The 23,869-nt window shown below is 40.7% G+C and overlaps 1 protein-coding gene and 1 pseudogene across 1 annotated transcript in view; one reads left to right on the forward strand and one right to left on the reverse strand.

Annotated features, from left to right (window-relative positions):
- The window catches only part of LOC138758133 (zinc finger protein 850-like), an 86,102-nt gene extending 62,601 nt beyond the window's left edge, over window positions 1-23,501 (forward strand). The window contains exon 8 of the mRNA XM_069926629.1: window positions 22,360-23,501. Within this exon, the coding sequence (XP_069782730.1) occupies window positions 22,360-23,336 (977 nt within the window). The 3' untranslated portion in view covers window positions 23,337-23,501. The remainder of the gene's footprint in view (window positions 1-22,359) is intronic.
- LOC138758127 (zinc finger protein 420-like) lies at window positions 14,671-21,999 on the reverse strand (annotated as a pseudogene).
- Window positions 23,502-23,869: the final 368 nt, after the last annotated feature.

A 23,869-nucleotide genomic window follows, 5' to 3' on the forward strand; every position in this document is an offset into this window, starting at 1 on the left:
TATATCTTACATTAACGGTATTTGTCATAAATGTTTACACAAATTTTGCCAATATTGTGTCTAAATCTCATTCTTATCTTTCTTTTGAATTGACAAGCCTACTTTAGTGTCTATTCTTGTAATAATATATATGCAATTGAAATAAATTTTTGAATTATTCTATCAACCATAATTTGTTCCAAATTTGACAGATCTTTTAAAATAATTTCTGATCCTAATTTCTCTTTTAGATAAGTTCTAAACTGAAAAGAACAAAATAATGTATTACAAGGTATATCATATTTAATCATTAATTAATCAAAAGACATCAATCTATTATTCACAACAATCCCCATATTTAGAGATTCCCTTATAGTACCATATAAGGTATTATAAAGATATCTTTTGAAAAAAATCAATAAGGGATTAATTAATGGTGTTTTTAGTGACAGGGTATTTCCATCAATTTCTAATTTAACTTTATTCCAAATATTCAACAAATGTTTTACTATTGGAACTTCCTTATTTATTACATCAGATTTATAATCTCATTTATAAATAAACTTGTCTGGTCTAACTTTTCCTATCTTATTTAGTTCAATATAATTCAGTTCAGTCTTTAATTTTTAACATAAAAACTAAAATCCTTAATTGTGCTACTCTGTAATAATACTTAAAATTGGGAAGTTATAATCCTCCTTGTTCATATTTCCATGTTAATTTTTCTAATGACTTTAACATCTTCCCTTTCCAAAGAAATTTCCAAACTTTCTTATTAAAATCTTTAAAATTATTTTGAGATAAATGTATAGGTAAAGTTTGAAATAAATATTGAATTTGTGGAAAAACATTTATCTTAATAAAAGTTACTCTTCTAATTAACGTAATTGTTAAACTTACCCATTTCTTTAAATCTTCCTCTATATTTTAAAATATTGGAATATAATTTAATTTATATAAATTTTTAAAATTAGTATCAATACATATACCTAAATATTTAATCTTGTCTGTCAATTTAAAATGAACCACATATCTATATTGCTAATAATCTCCTTTTATGAGTTCCATTACTTCACTTTTATCCCAATTTATCTTATCATGAAATTTTTCCATAATCTAACAGTTGACTATAAAGTCTTGATAATGATGTATATGGACTCAAGTTAAATAAACTAATGAATCATCATCAAATAAACTAAATTTATGTTTAATCTGATTTGACTCAAATCCCTTTAATTGTTGGTCATCTCTGATCTTTAGTGCAAGTGGTTCCATAGAAAGAGCAAATGAAGCTGATGATAAAGGACACCCCAACCGACTAGATCTATTTAAATAAAAAGATTGAGATACCTGTCCATTTATTATCACTTTAGCTTTAGGTCTTCTATACAAGGCATTAACCAATTTATAAAATTTGCACCAAAACCAAATTTACTTAACACATTAGATAAAAAGTCCCATTCTAACCTATAGAAAGCTTTTTCTGCATCTAAAGCTACAATAAGACTCAAATCTTCTTTCTTCTGAGCCAAATGAATTATACTTAATAACCTTACTATATTTTCCTGAGTTTGTCTATTTTTAACAACACCAGTTTGATCTATGTTTATTAAATCAGGAAGGTATTCATTAGTCCTATTTACTAATACTTTTATTACAATTTTATCATCTACATTTAACAGCGGTATAGGTCTATAAAAAGTATGCTTTAATGGATCTCTATCTTTTTTAGGAATAATCATAATTATCTCCATGGAAAGGTTTCTAGAGGACAATGTTGTTTTGAAGCCTGTTCTATTACTTTCATAAATAATGGAATCAATAAATCTTTAAACTCTTAATAAAATTCAGCTGGAACCCCATCTTCAGCTGGAGATTTATTGTTTTGTAAACTAGTAAGTGTATCATAAACATCCTGCTCAGATGAAGGACTCTCCAATCGATCTAAATTTTCTTGAGTTAAACACAGTATTGACAATTGTGACAAATAATTATCTATAGCCTCTTCATCTTACAATAAGTCAGATGTATATAAATTTTTGTAAAATTCCTTAAATACATTATTAATTCTTTGTGGTTTATACATAATTTCATCATTATCCTGCTGTATTGCATTAATTGTTCTAGAAGATTGTCTGCTTTTAATTGCCCAGCCAGAACTTTATGTGATCATTCCCCTCATATTTCTGCTTAGAAAGTAATATAATTTTCTGTTTTATACATTAACATTGTATTATATTGCAATTTTGTATTAACTAAAGTTCTATATTTATCATCAGAGGATGATTTTAGAATTTCCTTTTCCAAAAAAGTTATTTCCTTTTCCAATTTATCAATATCCTTCATATATTCTTCTGGTTTTGAAGAATAACTTATAATTTGCCCTCATAGATAAGTTTTCAATGCATCCCAAATAACAAACATACTATCTACTGAATGTAAATTAGTTTTACAAAACAACTGAATATGTCATCTTATAAATAAACAAAAATCCAGTCTTTTCATTAATAAAGAATTCAATCTCCATCTATAGGGGTGACTACCATAGGATGAGGGAGGAATTGGGCAGAGTGGACTGGGAGCACAGGCTAATTGATGAAACAGTTGAAGAACATTGGAAGATTTTCAAAGAAATATTTTGTAATGCTCAACAAAAATATATTCTGGTCAGGAAAAAGGGCAGCAAGGGAGGGAAAAATCAACCGTGGTTAATAAAGGAAATAAAGGAGAGTATAAAATTGAAGGCACAGGTGTACAAAGCTGCAAAGAGCAGTGGGAAACTGGAAGATTGGGAAAACTTTAAGAGACAACAAGGGGCTACAAAGCTGTTAATAAGAAATGGGAAAAAGGATTATGAAAGTAAATTGGCACAAAATATAAAAACAGAAAGCAAAAAATTGTATAAATATATAAAACAGAAGAGGGTGGCCAGAGTTAACATAGGACCCTTGGAGGATGAGAAAGGAAAACTGGTAGCAAAAAATGAGGAAATGGCCGAGGCATTAAACAAGTATTCTGTGTCAGTCTTCATGGTGGAAGACATGTCCAGCATGCCCAAGTGCGGAGTTAAGGATGCGAATGTTAGGGAGGGCCTTGATAAAATAGTTGTTACAAAGGAAGTAGTGATGGAGAAACTAATGGGACTAAAGCCAGACAAATCACCTGGTCCTGATGATAAGCATCCAAGGGTTCTGAAGGAAATGGCAGAAGTTATAGTTGATGCATTGGTGGTCATATACCAAAATTCCTTGGATTCTGGGCGGGTCCCGGCAGACTGGAAAACAGCAAATGTCATGCCACTTTTTAAGAAGGGATGTAGGCAAAAGACTGGAAATTATCAGCCAATTAGCTTGACATCTGTGGTTGGAGAAATGCTTGAAGCCGTCATTAAAGATGAAATAGTGAAACTTTTGGAACGTAAGGGTTCAATCAGGCAGATGCAGCATGGTTTTAGAAAGGGAAGATCTTGTTTGACAAACTTGTTAGGATTCTTTGAGGATGTAATGGGTGCGGTGGATAGAGGGGAACAGGTTGATGTTGTATATTTGGATTTCCAGAAAGTGTTTGATAAGGAGCTGCACAAGAGACTTATCAGTAAGTTACAGGAAAGTGGAGTCTGGGGAAGTATATTGGCCTGGATTGAAAATTGGTTGTCTGACAAGAGGCAGAGAGTCGGGATAAATGGGAGTTTTTCAGGTTGACAGAGAGTGGTAAGTGGGGTGCCACAGGGGTCAGTGTTAGGCCAACAACTGTTCATCATTTACATTGATGACTTGGAGGAGGGGACAAAATGTGGTATAGCCAAGTTTTCGGATGACACCAAATTGAGTGGAAGAGCAAATTGTAATGAGGATGTGGAGAGTCTGCAGAGGGATATAGTTAAGCTGGATGAGTGGGCAAAGGTCTGGCAGATGGAGTACAATGTTAGTAAGTGTGAGGTTATCCACTTTGGCAAGAAAAGTAAAAGAGCTGAATATTATTTAAAGGGTGAAAAACTACAGGATGCTGTTGTGCAGAGGGACTTGGGAGTGCTTGTGCATGAATCACAAAAAGTTAGGTTGCAGGTGCAGCAGGTTATTAAGAAGGCAAATGGAATGTTGGCCTTCATTGCTAGAGGAATTGAATTCAGGAGTAGGGAGTAATGTTGCAACTGTATAAGGTACTGGTGAGACCGCACCTGGAGTACTGTGTCCAGTTCTGGTCTCCATAATGAGGAAGGCTTTGGAGATGGTCCAGAGGAGGTTTACTAGGTTGATCCCTGGGATGAAGGGGTTGACTTATGATGAAAGATTAAATCATCTAGGATTGTATTCGCTTGAGTTCAGAAGAATGAGAGGAGATCTTATAGAAACATATAGGATTATGAAGGGTATGGATAGGATAGATGTAGGAAGGTTTTTTGAGCTGGCCGGGGAAACTAAAATGAGAGGACACAGCCTCAAGATTCGGGGGAGTAGATTTAGGACAGAGATGAGGAAAAATAGTTTTTCCCAGAGAGTAGTGAATGTTTGGAATTCTCTATCCAGGGAAGTGGTTGAGGCTGCTTCATTAGACATATTTAAAATTCAGATAGATAAATTTTTACATGATAGAGGAATTAGGGGATATGGAGAGAAGGCAGGTAGATGGAGTTAGGTCATAAATTAGAACAGCCATGATCATATTGAATGGCGGAGCAGGCTCGATGGGCCATTTTTGGCCTACTCCTGTTCCTACTTCCTATGTTCCTATGCTGTTTTTCTGCAAATTCCAACTCAATCTGAAAATGAGAATGATCAGATAATAATGTAGGTTTATAATCAGATAATAATTGTAGTTACAACAATCACTCTTGATTGATTTTGAGCAGAGAGTAAGAAAAAAATCAATTCTTGAGTATGTATCAAATCTGCTAGATTAAAAAGAGTAATCCCTATCCTTAGGGTGCATTTATCTCCATATATCAATTAGATTAAAATCTTTCATTAAAGATAACAATGTTTTAGCTGCCTTTGATTTCACTATATTTTTTGAACATTTTTCCAATACAGGTTCTAGACAGAAGTTAAAATCACTACCCACTAAAACATTTTCATGTATATTTATTACATTTTTTAAAAGTATGCTGTATAAATTTTTGATCATCTAAATTCGGTGCATAAATAATCAATAAAGTCCATTCTTCAGAGAATATTTGACAGTTTACTATATGATACCTTCCCACCGGGTCTGTAATTACATTTTGAATTTTACCTGGTAATTTTTTTAAATTAAAATTACCACTCCACTAGCTTTAGAATTAAATGTAGAGAAAGCTAACTGGTCTACCCAATCTTTTTTCAATTTTAAATGTTCACTTTCAGTTAAGTGAGTCTCTTTGTAAAAAAGCAATATCTACTCTTAATTTCTTGATGTATGATAAATCTTTCTTTTTATGGATCCGTTAATCCCATTAATATTAAAACTCAATATCTTAACTGTTTTATCCATTATTTTCATCTGTAGATTTTGACAAGTTATTATCATACATTCCTGTCCAGGAAGAATTCCAATAAATTGAATTGGACTGAGGTGTCATGCAATCCAAAAACACTGAACTTATTCAAAATACAAACATTACAAAAAAGTGTTAAGCTAACTGTTAGAGTTCTGTGTTGTGTATTGACCAATGTGTTGTGTGATTTTTTTGTTAAAAAGTGAGTTTGCCTTTGAGAGCCAAGTTGAAGGTGGACTACTGAGAGAGAGAGAGAGAGAGAGAGAGAGAGAGAGAGAGAGAGAGAAAGAATGGGAGATGGACTATGCATGTGCAGAAGATCTAGAATTTTCTGGACAGAAGAAAAACCACCACTGGATGTGGCTGTGAAGTGGAAGGAGGCCCAAGCAGAGTCATTGTCTGGGAGGCAGTTTAGAATGTTGGGCATTCTAAAAGGTAGGAACATCCCGAAGGCAGCCAGAGGGATCCGGACCAAGCCCTTATTCCTCTCTTTGCAAGCAACGTGAGAAGACCATTTCGAATTTTGGGCTCTCTCTCTAAGAGATCTTTTGGTTTCAGTTTACCAAACTGTATTTTGTTTACGATCTTTACTTCGATTGTAATCGAAGTTTTGTGAGCCTTCTGTGATTTGTGTTTGTTTTGTGACTAAGTTTTTTTCTGTGGGCTGGTTGGGAATATAACTTAGACTTTGATTACGTATGTTATATTTAGGCTGGGGAATTTATTAGTTTTACACTGTTATCGAAATTTGTATATTAAATAATGGGAATTGTTATAAAAGGGTGGGGGGGGTTGAATTAAAGTTTGAAGGTGAAATTTTGTTAATAAATTATTCATCTTTACCCCTGTGTGATATGCCTTCTTTGTTATTACTGGTCTGCTCTTGTAACATAACAAAAAAAAATTCATAATAATAAATCTCTCCCTTCCCAAAATGCCAGAAGAACCTCCATTTTACAGGTCATGCTCAAACTACGAAAACACATGCAGTCATCAGAAACTAACAAACACAACCTCTGACTCCCAGGGGCAAAAGAAAAATTATTATAGAAAGAGGAGAACATACTCCCCATTTTTTAATAAATCATTTCAACAAGTCTTCTTGTAGTAATCAAGCCTTGGGCAAGTCTTTAACAAAATCTTCAGCCTGAATATAATTGGTGAAGAGATTCTGCTGATCAGGCATAAATACTTTCAATGTAGCTGGGTATCGCAGCACAAATCTGTAACCTTCATCATTTAAAGCCTTCTTAACCGGATTAAACTCTTTCCTTCTCTTCAAAAGAGCTTGACTCAAATCTGGGTACAAAAAGACCTCATGGCCCTCGTAGTTCAAAGGTTCACATTCTTAGCTCTTCTCATTGCCATACCAAGTATCTTCTCTCTATCTTGATAATTTAGAAATCTGATCAGTATGGACCAAGATCTCTGATTCATTTCTGGTTTTGGTAAGAGAGCTCTATGGGCTCTCTCAATCAAAATTCTCTCTTAACAATGTTCTCATCCAAATATTTCCAGTTTCCATCTTGGAAAAAATGAATTACATCTTGGCCTTTTTTACATTCAGATATTCCAACAATTTTAAGATTATTCCTTATACTATAATTTTTCAAATATATTTTTCAATCATAGAAACCAAGGCAGTCACAGAGTCCTCATTAACATTTATTCTTTCTGCAATAAGTTGAACTTCTTCATGGTCATCTTGAATTCTTTCTTTTAATTTATGAACCCTTTGTGAAACATTATTTATTGATTTGGTCAAGTATATTTTAGCTTGTTGCATTTCTCCAGTTAAAAATTTAAAATAATTTTCCATTGCGTTCTCAAGTTTATCAATTTTATTTTCAATTTTATCCATTTTTTCTTAAATAACTTCTTTGCCTTTAAATTCTTCTTCTTTTGTACTTCCTCTTCACTTGCAGAATCATTTGAATCATCTTCTATACCAGGTAGGTTTTCTTATTCTACAACTGGAGCGCTGGAGTGGCCCTTTAAAAGGGGTGAACATTTTTTTTCCTTTTATTTTTTCCTCCAAAGCTCGCATGCGTATTGTGGACATACCTTTCCCAACAGCGCCATCTCTGCTGAGAGCCGCAGTGATGGCTCCGTGGGATAGTCCCTCTCCAGGGCTATCTCCAGCAGCTACTCCAGCGGTTAGCTTCGTTGAGAAGGTAGGCCCAGGTTCTTTTTCTTTCCTTAGTTCATGCTTTTCTTTTGGAGTAGTTTTCAGTTTTTTTTAAATTTTCTCATTGGCATTTTATTCTCTTGTTCACACTTCAGATGAACTTTAAAATAATTTTAATAATAAAAACTTTACTTAATTAGTACTTTTTAAATTAAAATCCCCAGGAGTTGTAAGGGTGCACTACATGCCCTACTGCATCTCGTGACCTCCCCAGGTCTTACCAATAACCAACAACCCAATAGTTACACAATCATTTCTCTCACCAGAAATGGTTATTTGAAATTTCCAATTGCCTTTAAACCCTTTTTTTTTGGGGGGGGGGGGAATGCTCTTTATGTGAGAAGGTGAATAATATCCATAGACAAGGAACTATAGTTGGAACTGACAATCAAATGGAGTACTTCTCAAAGTAGATAAGAGAATGGATATTCTGTGACTGGTAGCTCACCCTTGGTTTGACAACACCTCTCGCTTCTTCAAGGTCCAAGGGTAGGAGGAAACATTTGTCAGAGTGGTTCCAGTTGCAGTAATGTGCAGGACTCTAGATGCATAATTGATCACAATCTTACACACACTTGACATCCAGTTATTTGACTTTGTCATCTTGTCCTGCTTCGTTTGAAACTACCTTCACATCAGGGACCATTTTCACCTGGAGCATGACCACTCACCCTTTCTTCGATAGAGGGTATTTGACTTTCCACGTTATTTCTCAGGGCTATTTGTGAAAACAATATTTGTGTGGTAACGACCCAGGATTGGATCTACTGCCGTCTGTAAAGAATATTAATAAATCTTATTTAATGAGCTGGAAGCAGGTCAAAGAAGGATTACAGAACTGGTAGATGCAATGAGGATGTTTGGCTTTTCACTGCTGGAGTTTAGAAGAGCAGAAGGTGAATTGATTTAAACATACTAAACCCTGAGGTTTTGACAATGTTTTTCTTGTGGGAAAATCTGAAATGAGGAGCTCTGTTTAAAAAGTGGTGATTCATTTTCATTAAAGATGCATATTTTTCTCTTTAAAGATTGTGAGCCTCAAAACTCCTTTTCTTTGGGGACAATAGCAGAACGTCGTTGAATGCTTTTAAGGAAGAAGTTAATCAATTCTTGATAAATACGAGCAGGTGGGGGAAGGAAAGATTTTGAGGGGTGTCCGGAAATGTGCAGCTGAGCTTACAATCAAGATCGTAGTGAATGGTGGAATGGGCTAAACAAACTATTCCTAGTTCGTATCTTTCTAAAAGCCTGCTGAAAATTGTCACAGGTGTGGCCATTGCCGAGCACTAGGTTCTGGTGCCCCATCACTGGATTGGGGCCCATTAACATAAGACCCACGTGTTATGTTTAATACATATATTCCAGAATAGAAATGGCACCAACTAATCTCCTCCCATCCCAGGGATCTCTCACACATCATTTTGAGACACAACCTCCATCATAGTGTCATACAATGTGGAAACAGGCCCTTCACCACAACGTGCCCACACCAACGTGTCCCACCCACTCATCCCACCTGCTTGCGTCTGACCCATTAACCTCAAAACCATCCTATCCATCCATATTTTTCAATATAGCTGTAGTACCTGCCTTAATACTTAGGGCAGCACAGTTGGCGAAGCAGTTAGTACAACACCCATTTGAATCCCACGCTGACTAAGGAGCTTGTACGTTCTCCCCGTGGGTTTTCCCCAGGCGCTCTGGTTTCCTCCCACCATTCAAAATGTACAGGGGCTGTAAGTTAATGGGGTGGAAATTGGGTGGCACAGACTCATAAGGCTGAATCGGCCTTCCATTCCTCAGACATCCAACAATGCCCACCCACAATCACTGGACCCTATCCTAACCACTGAGCCCCATGCAAACCCATGCTCCTTGGGTACATCTGTAAACAGATTTCAAACTGAAGTACACCACAAAGAGGTCCTTTTCAGGAAGTTTGAGACTTTAACATTTTAATAATATGGCCCATAATACATTCACTGCCTAATCACACACAATTAACCTACCAACCCCCATCCAACTGACTCAGGTTTGAATCCAGTCCTATCTGTAAGGAGTCTGTACATTCCCTCTGTGAATAGTAAGTTAATTGGGCAACATAGATTTCATGGGCCGGAGCGCCTTCACCCGCTCTGCATTGTTAATTTTTTTTTAATTAATCGGTGTTAGCAATATTGACAGAGAGCATCCATTTCACCTCCATTTCCTGCTACCTTGGAAAAACAAGAAACATATTAAAAGACTCCCCTCTCGCCAGACACACTCTCTTTACCCTCCTCCCCATGGAAAAGAAGATTCATTAGGCTGAGATCACACACCACCACATTTAAGGACAGTTTTTTTTTCTGGGTTATCAGATTCTTGAATGATCCTCGCACTTGTAAAATAATGCTGCTTTTGCCATCTCCAACTGATCTGTCCCAGTAACTCTGCACTCCTGCACTATGACATACTTGGACTGTGTAAGGGATGTCTAGCTCGACTGCTCCAAATCAAACTTCCTCACTTCACCTTTGTATATTTGACAATAAAATTGAACCTGAAAACAAATTGCAAATTGACAACAGCATCAAGACCTGTTTGGATATGTTGCCTCAATATCCACAAGACTCCAGTCCCTCCTGTTGTTTAGGTGAGTGATGTTCTTTCTTCTTTTTAAAATATTTTTATTGATTTTAATAAAGAATTTATACAAACAAAAAGGGCTGAATTCAATATAATCGCATGAACAATTACATAAACTAAATAAAATATTCTGTACATTACTGACATATATTGTAAATCAGATCTATAATTCATATCTTAAATAGTATATACCTTTCTTTTTTTTTAAATTTTGTTAATGTTTACATTATAGATAATTGAACAGTACAATTATATATTGTAATATAAAATTCAAGACAAAACAGAAAACCCGACAATCCAGAACCGCTACCACAAAGCAACAACAACCTGGAGATGGACAGCACAGCACCAAAGCTTCAGAACAACCTGAATTATTTGTTGTAATAGTCCATAAATGGGCACCACGTCTTTTGAAAATTAATATATGAATTTTTATTTTTTTCTAAACTTAACACTGAACCATTGTGTGGGTAAATGGAATTTTTTTTCCATTTCATGAAATTGCACATCTAGCTATCAATGAATTAAAGATAAAATTCAGTTTTGAGTTGGAATCAGTAAAACATCAACATCTTGAAATAATTCAAACAGAGCAATTAAAGGGCAAGGTTCTAATCTGAATTTGAGAATCGCTGATGTTTGAAAGCTATCTTTCCAAAATTTTTCTAAACTAGAAAAAATTTTCTAATTCAGAACGTGATCCACAAGAGTCATCACCATTTTTACATTTGTCACAGAGGATTTATATCTGAATTAAAACGAGACAATTTAACTTTAGACTGAAGTAAATCACAAAATTCTGCAGACACTGTGGTTGAAGTAAAAACACAAAATGCTGGAGATGCTCCGCAGGTCAAACAGTGTCCTTTATGTAGCAAAATCAAAGATACATAACCAACCATTCGGACTTGAGCCCTTCATCAAAGAAAGAGAAAATGCTGGCAAGTGTTCAAACAGAAGAATAGGAGGGGGAAGGGGGTCGGCAAAGGCAGGAGATGATAGGTGGAGAAAGGAGGGAGGGGACAGCAGCAATGAGCGGGAGGGGGGATGGCTGGACTGGGTAGATAAAAGAACTGGTAAGACAGGGGGTGGGGGTAAGAAAAGGCAGGCAAGTTTAATGGAACAGTAAATGCCATGTGGCTGGAGAGGGCCCAGATGGAAAATAAGGTCTTGTTCTTCCAATCTGCGGGTGGTCAGGGTGGGACAGTACATAAGGCCATTGACAGACATGTGAGCACAGGAGTATGACCCAGAATGGAAGTGGTTGGCCACTGGGAGATTGCTGTGGTTTCAAATGGAGTGGATGTGCTGAACGAAGTGATCTCCCAGTGTCTCTGATGTAGAGAATGCCACAAGGGTGCACAAGATGCAGTAAATATGTCCTTTGCATGTACAAGTATTGTAGGTGCAGAGGAAGGTGTTAGGGGTGCGAAGGGTGGGGAGGGATGAGCGCATGAGGGAATTGCAGAGGGAGTGGTCCCTGCAGAAGGCCGAGAGGGAAGGAAAAGGAAAAATGTATCTGATGCTGAGGTCCTGCAAAAATGCCAGAAATTCTAGTGGACGATGTGTTGGATGTGGAGGCTGGTGGTGTGGTAGGTGATAGACATATGTACCCTAAGGATCACTTTAAATTGCAACAACCAGCACCATGTACAAAACTAAGTCATATTAGTCAGATTCCAAATAGAGTCCCACACCTTATCCGAGAATGAAAGATTCAAATCCAGTTCCCAATCATTCTTAAATCAAGCAAATTATTACAAGAGATATTCAATCTTTATGAGAAAGTTCTAAATGTAAAAATGTATCAAGGATATTTACCTCAGGGAATTGCAAAAAGTCAGAGATCTGAGATTGGACAAAATGTCTAACTTGCAAATATCTATGAAAATGAGTTAAATTTCACCACCAATTGTTCAACGGAAGCAAAATTGTTTTGAATAAAAATCTTTAAAACTTTTAATACCCAATCTGTGCCAGTCATTAAAGACAGTATCTTGCAAAGAAGGTTGAAAAAGATGATTAGATATAATAGGGCTGGCAAGAAAAAAGCTCTGCAATCCAAAAAACCTTCTAAATTGTGCCCATATTCTGAAACATTGTCTGATTACTGGATTATTGGTTCATTTATAGAAAGAGGATGATAAAAATTACCCTAGATTTTTTTATTCCATGTCTACCCATGAAAGACAGTCAATTAGATTATCAAAATGTAACAAAAGAAGCAAATTATGTAAATTTAGCACCCAATAATAAAATCTAAAATTTGGAAATACCAAATCCCCATTCCTTTTAGTCTTTTGAAGATGAGCTTTATTTAAACAGGGGTGTTTTCTTTGTCATATGTAGGAAGATATAAGTGAATCAGAAAAAGAATTTGGGAATGAAAATTGCAAGAGATTGGAAAAGATAAAAAACTTAGGTAAGATGTTATTTCCACAAGACTTAGTATAATTATTTTCCCATCTAGATTATACTTAATTTTATTTCTTTTCTCTTTGTTGGTGAAGACCAGATGATTAAGTTTTATTAATAAATTCTCATGATAGGTGGCCCAGTCATTTTCAGGTTTTTTTTGTTTTTTTTTCCTTAATTAGATGGGGTTTAATATCATTTTTTCTTTTTTTGAAGACTTCAGTTTGAGATGAGAACATATTCAATCATTGTGGTGTAATGCAATATGTTACATCATATGATGTCAAATAGTGATATATATTTTTCCCCTTTTTGATTATTTACTCCTGTTCTCGTATTATTTACCTATAATATGATTAATAAAAAGATTGAAAAAGAGAAAACAAAGCTAATATGCTTGGTAAAGAAACATCTGGAAGAAAAGATCATATGCATATTAAGAAACCTTATGTTCAATGCCATTCCAATGAATCTGTATAAAATCTCTACTTTTATGAAGAGCAATTGCTAAAAGTTCTAATACCAATTCAAAAAGTAATGGACAACCTTGACCAGTACCCTGTTGAAGATTAAAAGGTTTTGACTGCTGTAAATTAGTAAGAATTAAGGCAGAAGTACATAAATATAATAATTTAATCTATTTAATAAAACATGGTCCAAAATGGCAAATAGATAACCTCATTCCACCCGATCAAAAGCCTTCTCTGTATCTCAAGAAAGGACACATTCAGGGGCATGAGTGGAAGGTAAATATAAAATGTTCAATAAAAAATGTATACTAAAGTAAGAAAAATTATTTTTTAATAAAACTAGTTTGATCCTCAGAAATTATTAATGGTAAATATTCTCCAATTTATGGGGAATATATTTTAGACAAAATCTTCATATCTATGTTAAGTAAAGAAATATGAAATATATTCAAGTGGATCCTTCCCCTTTTTCAGAATAAGAGAAATACAAGATTCATTAAGATGATGGAATATTTCCTAGTTTAAATGAGTTATTAAGCAGAGAATTTAATTGGGGTAGAACCAATTTGGGAAAGGATTTATAACATTCCACAGGGTACTCAACAGGTCCTGGAGATTTACCAGATTGTAAAGAGGAAATTGCAAAAAGTGTTTCCTCTTGAGAAATAGGTGCTTCCAGACTCGTACAATTATTCTGAGAAAGTGTAAGCAAATTAAGGCCAGAATATCCAACACTGAAGTACTATTATAATTAGATTCAGAAGTATACAATCTGGATTAAAATTCTCTAAACGTATCATTTATTTTAGAATGGTCAGTAGTGTCCACAGCATCTTCCATCTGAATCTTGTAAATTTGTGTCTTAGCAGCCATTGCTTTCAATTGGCTAGCCAAAAGCTTGCCAGAATTTTTGCCATGGATGTGGAACTGACTCTTCTTAAGCAATTGCTCTTTGTGAATGTAGAGATTTCATAGGGATTCAATGGGATAAGTAGAAAGAAGATCAAATATAGTTTTTTCAACTCTCCCTTTATATAAATCAGGATTTTTAACTTCTGCATACTGTACATCAATTTGTTTAATCCAATTGATTAAATCTAACCTTTCCTTATTAGTCTTCTTTATATTAGCTGCATAAGAAATAATTTATCCTCTCACATATGCTTTCATAGTGTCACAATCAGAAATTGTTGGAGATGAATTTGTGGTGGAAAAAAAATGGATTTGCTCTTCCATAAAATTTAAAAAAAAATCATATCTGAGAGTAAGTTAGAATTAAAATGCCATTGCCTCTTTATAAAAGGAATATCAAGAAAATTCAAAGACAAGCTAACAGAAGCATGATCAGATATCACTATACCTTAATAGTTACATGATTTTGTCAATGAAATAATGATTATATATTAACAAATAAGCAATCCAAGTATAGATATATTGCACATTTGGAAAAAAATATTCTCTTTTGTTAGGATATAACAAAATAAGCTAAACAAAGTAAAATAAAAAAACCTCATAATTATTAAATCAATTAACCCTTCAATTGACACAAGAGTGATCAGACTTTATCCACTCAAAAAAAAAACCCTTCAAGGTTAAAAACAACTTGCCATTGGAACTGAATTAACTAAAACTTTCCAAGCTTCATCTACCGAATTTTAAAATTTCTTGTGGCTGACGTCCAAGGTGATCCACAGACCAGCTGGATACAACAAAGCAGGTCTAAAACCTTTCTTGTTTAGCTCAGTCATAACCTCATTGTATTCTTTCCATATCTCCATAACTTCATAGTAAAAGTCTTTCATAAATCTAATTTGTCGCCCCTAATCATTCAAATTTCTGATCCAACGAGTTTCATAAATAACACGATCCTTTTCTTGGTAATAATGAAAGCGAAGAATTACCAAACGTGAACAAGTTCCGATGTTGACAAGGGAACCAGAGACTGACGTGCTCTGTCGAGCCTGGGCTTAGTAGCCAAAATCTTTTGTCCAAACTCCTCCATGAGTAGATTTCAGAAATCACAAGTGTCTTCTTTTCAACCCAGGATCCGAATGTTTTGACCTCTGTTCCTGCTCTCCAAATCAACCACCTTTCAGGTAAACTTGGGAGATGGTGGCAGACATTACTTCACATCGAGTTTCAAATTTATTTATACCAGGAATCCACAAACGTTTTAGACCGTCAACCCTTTCAGGGACTACGTGGTCCCTCATTGACCCCCAGACATAGAATCTAGATGGTTTGTGGGGGGGCTGGTCAGGGAGCACTGGGTAGGGTAGCCAGACAGTCCAGCTTTTGCGTCCTATATCCTCCATCTGGTGCTTCAAGGCAGATGTTAATTTGTCTCAAGGGTGGACCACCTGATGAAGAACAATTAAGGGGCAGAAAGGTACTTACCTGTTAAATGCAGCATGCTGAGGTCCACAGACCATGCGCAGATGACTGGCGCATGCCACAAAGAGGGGGAAATGTGATGGCAACGCAGCCGGATGGCACTTGCAGGATGAGTTGGAAGCAATACGGCAACACATGAAAGTTTATAGCAGGTAAGCCACCATACCCTCCACCCCGTGCTAGATGGGATGGGGGGGGGGGGGTGATGTGGGGGGCTATTTTAAATTGACACCAACCCCCACATATAGAACCCCTTTTAACCCTCCCTCAGGCATTTATCAAACTGTTGGATGGTCCCATTGTCCCTGGGAATCAATATTGACCACATTGGAGACACTTAATCTATGTTCATAAACAGACTTCAAACCATCCTCCACAGTTTCCAAACACTCAATTGCTGAAATCGTTTATAAAACCTTTTCAAGTCTAGAATTAATCTCATGTTGACCTTCTTTCACCGTTGTGGTTATTTCTTGTGTTATTTCCTGTAATTGCTTTTTCAACATGTCTGAAACAGTCTGCAGTCAGAGGGGTCGTATTTTGTTTACCATTTTTTGCTGCTTTAGCTCCTCTGGTATTCAATATCTCCAAAACCAATAGCATTAAATATCGAAGGGGATACATTTAAGCCACTTTGATTAAAGATGATTAAGTGAGAAATGTCTGGAAGTTGGCAGGAGCACTTACTACTAACTACTGCCACCTACCCCATGAAGTCGACAGCAGGTAGTCTGAGAAATGTTTCAATATTCCACACTTTGTGTGTGAACTTGCTGGTGTTTCATCAAGTTGTCCGACTGGGTGAAACACTTCTCGCACTCGAGGCAAATGAACGACTTCTCCCGCATGTATCTGCTGCTGGGTCAGCAACCGAGAGGAATGGATGTAGCCCTTTCTGCAATAGGGACAGATGAATTGTCTCTCCCAGAGTGGACCCGCTGGTGAACCAACAGCTCATAGGACTGGATAAAGCCCTTCCCGCACTTGGGGCAGGTGAAGGGCCTCTTGCCGGTGTGGACCCGCTGGTGTCTTCTCAACTTGCTGGACTCACTGAACCTCTCGCCACATTCAAAGCAGGCAAAGGGCATCTCCCCCTTGTGCATCCGTCGGTGTGTCTCAAGGGTGGACAACCTGGTGAAGGCCTTCTCGCACTCGAGGCAGGCGAACGGCTTTTCCCCGGTGTGGCTCCGCTCATGCCTCTGCAGGTTGGAGATCTGGGTGAAACCCTCCCCGCACTCAAGGCAGACAAATGGCTTCTCCCCTGTGTGAACCCGCAGATGCATCCGCAGGTAGGAGGACCGGGCAAACCCTTTACTGCACTCGGGGCAAGTGAATGGCTTTTCCCCAGTGTGGACCTGCTGGTGTTTCTGCAGGCTGGAGGGGAGGGTGAAGCCTTTGCCGCACTTAGGGCAGGTGAAGGGGCTCTCCCCGGTGTGGCCCTGCCGGTGTACCGCAAGGTTGGAACTGTTGGTGAAGGTCTTGTCACAATCTGGGCAAGAGAATGGCTTTTCCCCGGTGTGAACCCGTTGATGCATCCGCAGACGAGAGATCTGGCTGAAGCCCTTGCCGCACTCAAGGCAGGTGAAGGGCCTCTCCCCGGTGTGGACCCGCCGGTGTATCTCAAGGCTGTATAATGTGGTGAAGGCCTTCTCACACTCAGGGCAAGTGAATGGCTTTTCCCCGGTGTGGACCCGCTGGTGGGTAAGCAGGTTGGGAATCTGTGCAAAATCCTTGCTGCACTTGGGGCAGGTGAAGGGCCTCTCCCCAGTGTGGACCCGCCGGTGTGTCTCAAGGCTGGACAACCTGGTGAAAGACTTGTTGCACTCGGGACAAGTAAATGGCCTCTCCCCAGTGTGGACACGTTGGTGGGTCAGCAGGTTGGTGATCTGGGCGAACCTCTTGTCGCACTCAGGGCAGGTGAAGGGCCTCTCCCCGGTGTGGACACGCTGGTGGGTTAGGAGGCTGGAGGACTGGGTAAAGCTCTTGCTGCATTTGGGGCAAGTGAAAGGCCTCTCCCCAGTGTGGACCCGCTGGTGCATCTCAAGGCTGGACAACCTGGTGAAGCCCTTCTCGCACTCGGGGCAGGTGAAGGGCTTCTCCCCGGTGTGGACCCGCTGGTGTCTTGTTAACTCACTCGACCACTTAAAGTTCTTCCCGCAGTCGGAGCACTGTAATGCGTTCATTGCTGTGGGGACGAGAGGATGTGATCAGGGGATAAATCAATGTAGTTCTGTTTGCCCCGGGCCGCACAGCGCAGGCTCAGCCCGATGGATGGTCCCGGAGAGCTGGTAAGCTGGTTAAATCAACACCAAGAACTCGGAGAGAAGCGTCCTCTAGCTGGGTGTTGCAAGCACCGGATCCAGGGGAGCCCTCTGTTCCGAGACCCAGTGTTGCGCTCTGCTCTCTCTGTCCTTGGACCTGGTGCTAAATCACCTTTGGTCCCCGACAAGTGCCTGACCCAGGAACACCTGCCACCCGTAGGGGAAACACACACTGCGCATTCCTGTGCATGACTTCATGATCTGCAGCACCACATCATCAGGCTGTCAAATGTGATGGCATTGACATCACTCGACATTCCTGTCCCGCGCTCCATAAAGGTGCAGAGCTCCGTCATCTGCCTGGACTTGGTTAACATGTGCTTCCTCAATGCAAAGAATTCAAACAATGCGAGTAAAAATCAGTAATTGTTCTGAGGTCATCGAATGTGGACTGAGGACTGTTGGAAAGTTCTTATTTATTGTTTCCACACTGAATATTAATGCTCCCCTCTGGCCCAGGCATAGACTTTTGTCATCTTTCCCACATGTCATTGTTTAGCCTGGAACACATGTCTCATGTGTCCATGTTTCCCACGTCACTGATTGGCAGTGATGAATCTAGGGAAAATAACTCTGAATTGCCCCCATTCCAGTTTAAAAAAATCTCAAATAAAGTTGGCAGCTGGGAAATTGCCAGGCATAACTGGGCTAATTTTGAAGATCGGCCATGAGAATTGCTGAACACTTGTGAATTGTGGGTTTTGGGCGACTGGGGGTGTGCGTTTTTTGGTGATACTCCATGATGAAAGTATGACATCATTGAACAGAACCATGAGCCTGTCAATTTAAAAGGGATCCTTTATTCTGGATGGGGTTTTATTCCAGGAGGGAGTGAGGAGCACCCCACATGGTGTGTGGGAGACAGAAAAGTGAGATGGGTGGTGGGCTGATGGTATCGTGGCAAAATCATCAGCCCGCACCCGGCCAGCCACTTGCAGCGGCAATGCACTCCGCCGCTGATCTAGGTTGGAGAACGATTGGAGTCGGCGCCTTGGAGCCTGTTGGGGAGCATTTATGAAGTTAGACTTTCCAAGGTGAGGGTGGAGAATGTCAGCTTCTTTGTTTGGATTTTTTTGCTGTATGGAAGGGTCTTCTGTGCTGGAACAATTCTGAAGTGCAGGGTTCCCAGGGGCCGAGGAAATGAGTTTGACACAATATGACATGCTTCCGACAGTCAGTGATACAAGACATGGAGTGGGAGGTGGGGGGGGGGGGGGGGGAGGTAGAGGAGAGGGGAGCGAGAGAGGTAGTGGGTGATTATTTCTGACTAGAGGCCTGTGGTTAGCTGTGTGACTCAGGGATCAGAGCTGGGACCATTGTCCTTTGTCTTCTCTATCACTGATCTGGATGATAATGTCATAAATAGGATCAGAAGTTTGCAGATGATACAAAGATTGGAGGCCTTGTGGAGAGCAACTCATGTTCTCAAAGTTTGGAGGGGGAACTGGACAAGCTGGAAAAATGGGATGAAAAATGGCAGATGCAATTTATTTCAGACAAGAGGAAATGACTAACCAACTTAGTACATGGTAAATGGTAGGACCCTGAGGAGTATGGTGAGGAAGGTTAAACAGGTATGGACTATTCCCTGTAGCGTAGAAGAATGAGGGGAGATTTGATAGAGGAAAACAAATTTATGAAAGGAATAAACAGAGTAAATGCAAGTATGCTTTATCCACTGAGGTGAGGTTAGATACAAACCAGAAGACACAGGTTAGGGGTGAAAAGGGAAAAGTTTAGGGGGAACTTGTTCACACAGAGAGCAGTGGAAGTTTGGAACAAGCTGCCAGCTGAAGTGATGAATGTGGGCTTATTTTAACATTTAAGAAAAATTTGGACATGTGCGTGAATGGGAATGGAATGGAGGGCTATGGACTGGGTAGAGGTCAGCGAAACTGGGCTGATTATAGTTTGGCACAGACTAGACAGGCGAAACACCCTATTTTCTTCATTGTATGTTCTATGTTTCTAATATTATATTTACAGAACCCTAATGTATAGGAATTTTACACCTGTAACGAACAACACTGCTCCGCATAACAACAAATTTCATGACGTGCTTATGACAATGAACCTGATTCTGACAGACACTCACTGTTCTCTGCCCACCAAGCAGGAAGAGAAGAGACAGAGGTCCACAGTGAACGAACAGTCAGGCCCAAAAGTCAGGTCACGGACCCACATGGGAATGGCAGAGAGCAATGACCAGCTCGTTTGATGCAATTACTGCCTTCTTCATCTCTCCACATCAATCTGAAAACCACAAAAGAAGCCAATCAGATCATCTCTCATCCTCAACTCCACTTCAGTTCAGGGCTTGACCTCAATCTCCAATTATCAGACAGAAAGAAAACACTGCAGAAGCTGGAACTCCCAATAAACATAGAAACTGCTGGAAATCTTCAGTAGCTCAGGCAGTGACTGTGGAGAGAGAAGCATGAGAAGGTAAGAAATAGGAGGAAGAGTAGGCTATGTGGCCGGTCAAGCCTCCTCTGCCGTTCGACAAGATCATGGCTGATCTGCTACCAGCTGGCCTCTTTCCCCATATCCCTTAATTCCACTAATCCAGTCAAAATGCAAAAATTCAGACTTCTAGGAAACTCTTGGCTGAAATCCGGACCATTCGAGAATCTGGACTTCTCGAAAACACTTGGGTTTTGTGTGCATGCATGAACCACAAAAGCATAGCAGCAACAAGTGACCATGCAGAAGTCACGGAAACGCAAGGCTAAATATTGATTTTTTTGGGTACTTTGCATATGAAAATTGTTTCGTGAATAAACTATTAAAATTTACCTGTTTCTCCTCATATTTGAGTTTTACAAGGACTGACCTGATCACCAACTGTCCGGATTTTAGGACTTTTACTGTATGTTAACATCAATTCAATCTCGTCTTAAATATATTTACTGAGGTCACCTCCACCACTTTTGGGAAGAGAATTCCATAGATTCACCACCCTCTGAGAAAACCAGTTCCTCCTCATCTCCATCCAAAATCTACTACCCTGAATACTGAGGCTATTTCACCTAGTTCTAGTTGCCCCCACCAATGGAAATAACTTACCCACTTCAATCTTATCTATGCCTTTCATGATTTATACGTTTCTAGAAGATTCCCTCTCGTTCTTCTAAATCCCAGCAATCTCTCCTCATAGGCTAATCCACTCGTCTCTAGAATCAACTGGTGAACCTCCTCTGCAACACCTCCAAAGCCAGTACATCCTTCTTCAAGACAGGAGACCAGAACTGCATGGGGTACTCCAGATGCTGCTTCACCAGTACCTTGTACAGTTGCAGCAAAACCTCCCACCTCCCCAAGGCCGCATTCACCACGCCTCCCGGATGACAGGAGTCCCGTTCCCTGCCCTCACCACCCCTCTCCCCTTCCCCAGCGGCCCGAACTGTGGGGGGACGAGGCCACGGCACGACCTTGGCGCCGCTCCTCCCCAAGGCCGCACTCACCCCCCGGCAGCACCGGCTCCATCTAACGGCAATGCGGCTCCAACAAGGGCCGGGTCGTCGCGGTGAGCACTGCGAACCACACGGCTGTTCCGTCCGTGGACCGGGCCGTTGCTGAGGAAACGGCGCTCAGGGATGCTTCTGGCCGTGTGACGTCAGCGCGCACAAGTCAGGGAAAGGCATGCCGGGAGGAGGTGCTCATCGTCCGGGTCGTCACTGATACAAACGGGATTCCCCGCCCTCCCGTCAGGGGGATAGATAGAGGTGGAGCAGGAGGAATGAGAAGAGGGATAGGGAAGAGAGGAAAGCTCCGAGGCGGTTCTAATCCACCCCCTGTCCCTTCAGTCTGCAGACGGGAAAAGAGCCGATCCCAGCTCTTATCCCCGACCCCCACCTGCTGGATGTGAAGAAAGTGGGCGCCCATTGACACAACATTTTCGTCCCAGTTTGAACGATTTTCTTTGGGCGTTGTGTCTGTCCAATCGCATTTCTCTTGTGGGCGAGGACCAGGCTTTTAGCGTTTGATGAACGTCGATCCAAGGCGTCCCAGGGATTATTTTTGTGTTTTCGTTTTTTATATTATTTTATAGTTTGATATGAGCTACTTCTCGCTGGGCAGAAAGCAGATCCTACATTCGACTCAATTGGCCGGCCGCCCACCTCCTGCCTGATTCCGTGGCACGCATGCGCGGGGCGGCACCTGACTCCGATGCACGCATGCGCGGGGAAAGTTGTCTCTCCCCTTCATCTTCTTTCGACGTTGCTTGTGGGGACCGAAGGTAATTTAGCGCCGGGTTCCGAGAGCGGAGCGCGGCACCGGGACCCAGAACGGAGGGTTCCCGTGGATACGGGGCTTGCAACGCCGGCTAGAGAACGCTTCTCCCCGGTTCGCAGGCCTTCGTCCCAGCCTCGGTGTTGATTTAACCTGCTGCCCCGCTCTGCGGGAGTCTCCCATCGGGCTGAGCCCGCGCTGTGACCCCGGGGCAGGACTGCATTGATTTATCCCCGGCCACACTTCTCGTCCCCACAGCGATGAACCCGTTTCAGTGCTCCGACTGCGGGAAGAAATTTAAATGGTTGAGTAAGTTAACAAAACATCAGCGGGTCCACACCGGGGAGAGACCCTTCACCTGCCCCAAGTGCGGGAAGGGGTTCACCCAGACCTCCCACCTGAGGACCCACCAGCGGGTCCACACCGGGGAGAGACCCTTCACCTGCCCCGAGTGCGGCAAGGGCTTCAGCTGGCGATCAAACTTGACGACCCACCAGAAGATTCACAACAGCGACAGGCCATTTATCTGCCTTGAGTGCGGCAAGGGCTTTACCCAGAACTCCAACCTGCTGAGACACCAGCGAGTCCACACCAGGGAAGAGCCTTTCACCTGCTCCAAGTACAGGAATTGTTTCACCAATAGGTCCAACTTTGAGAGACACCAGCGGTTCCTCACCAGGGAGAGTCCATTCTCCTGCCCTGAGTGTGGCAAGGGCTTCAACTGTCCATCAAACTTGCTGAGCCACCAGAAGATTCAAAGGAGCGACAGGCCATTCATTTGCCTTGAGTGTGGGAAGGGCTTCACTGAGTCCTCCCACCTGTTGACCCATCAGCTATTCCACAGTGGGGAGAGGCCATTTGTGTGCTCTGAGTGTGGGAAAGGCTTCACCCAGACCTATGACCTGCGGAGGCACCAGCGGATCCACACCGGGGAGAGACCGTTCACCTGCCCCGAGTGCGAGAAGACCTTCGCCAGTTTGTTCAGCCTTAAGATACACCGACGGTTCCACACTGGGGAGAGGCCTTTCACCTGCCCCGAGTGTGGCAAAGGCTTCACCCAGTCCTCCCATCTGAGGACCCACCAGCGGCTCCACACTGGGGAGAGGCCCTTCACCTGTCCCGAGTGTGGCAAGGGCTTCATCCAGTCCTCCCATCTGAGGACCCACCAGCGGGTCCACACTACTGAGAGAACCTTCAGTAGCAGCAAGGCTTCACCCAGTCAGCTGGCCTGTTGAAACACCAGTGAGTCCACGCGTTTCTGATCAGGCCCCATAGCCCCATCATTCTAACCAGGGTTGGACTGTGTCCACCATCCTGTCCAGTTGATCTTAACAGCCCCTGTAACTGTCCTGCAGCTTAATGTACTTGGCACATATCAAATAAATGACCCAGACCTTGAACATCCGGTGTGTTGTCTGTTGACCAGCGAGGGCTGTACCTGGGCTTTAATTAGGATTATGTGACTGGTCCCCTTGGCACTAGTGTAAATCTTTCCCCTCTTGCCTTAAATCTCCACCTTCCAGTTTTAGATTCTCCTAATCTTGGGGAAAATACCTTTTTTTTAATACCATTTTAATTTTGTTGGTAAACATGTATCAAGAAATAACCGTTACTCCAGTGGTTCTCAACCTTTTTCTTTCCACTCCCAAAGCCATCGTCCTCTGTGATTAGTAAAGATTGCTTAAGGTGGCATGTGGGAAGGGAAGGATGAGAACCACTGCTCTAGACCCAATTGCTATTGAAATATTTTGTTTGAGAAAAATTGTCA

Source organism: Narcine bancroftii, chromosome 3 (assembly GCF_036971445.1).
Source record: "Narcine bancroftii isolate sNarBan1 chromosome 3, sNarBan1.hap1, whole genome shotgun sequence".
Classification (NCBI taxonomy): Eukaryota; Metazoa; Chordata; class Chondrichthyes; order Torpediniformes; family Narcinidae; genus Narcine; species Narcine bancroftii.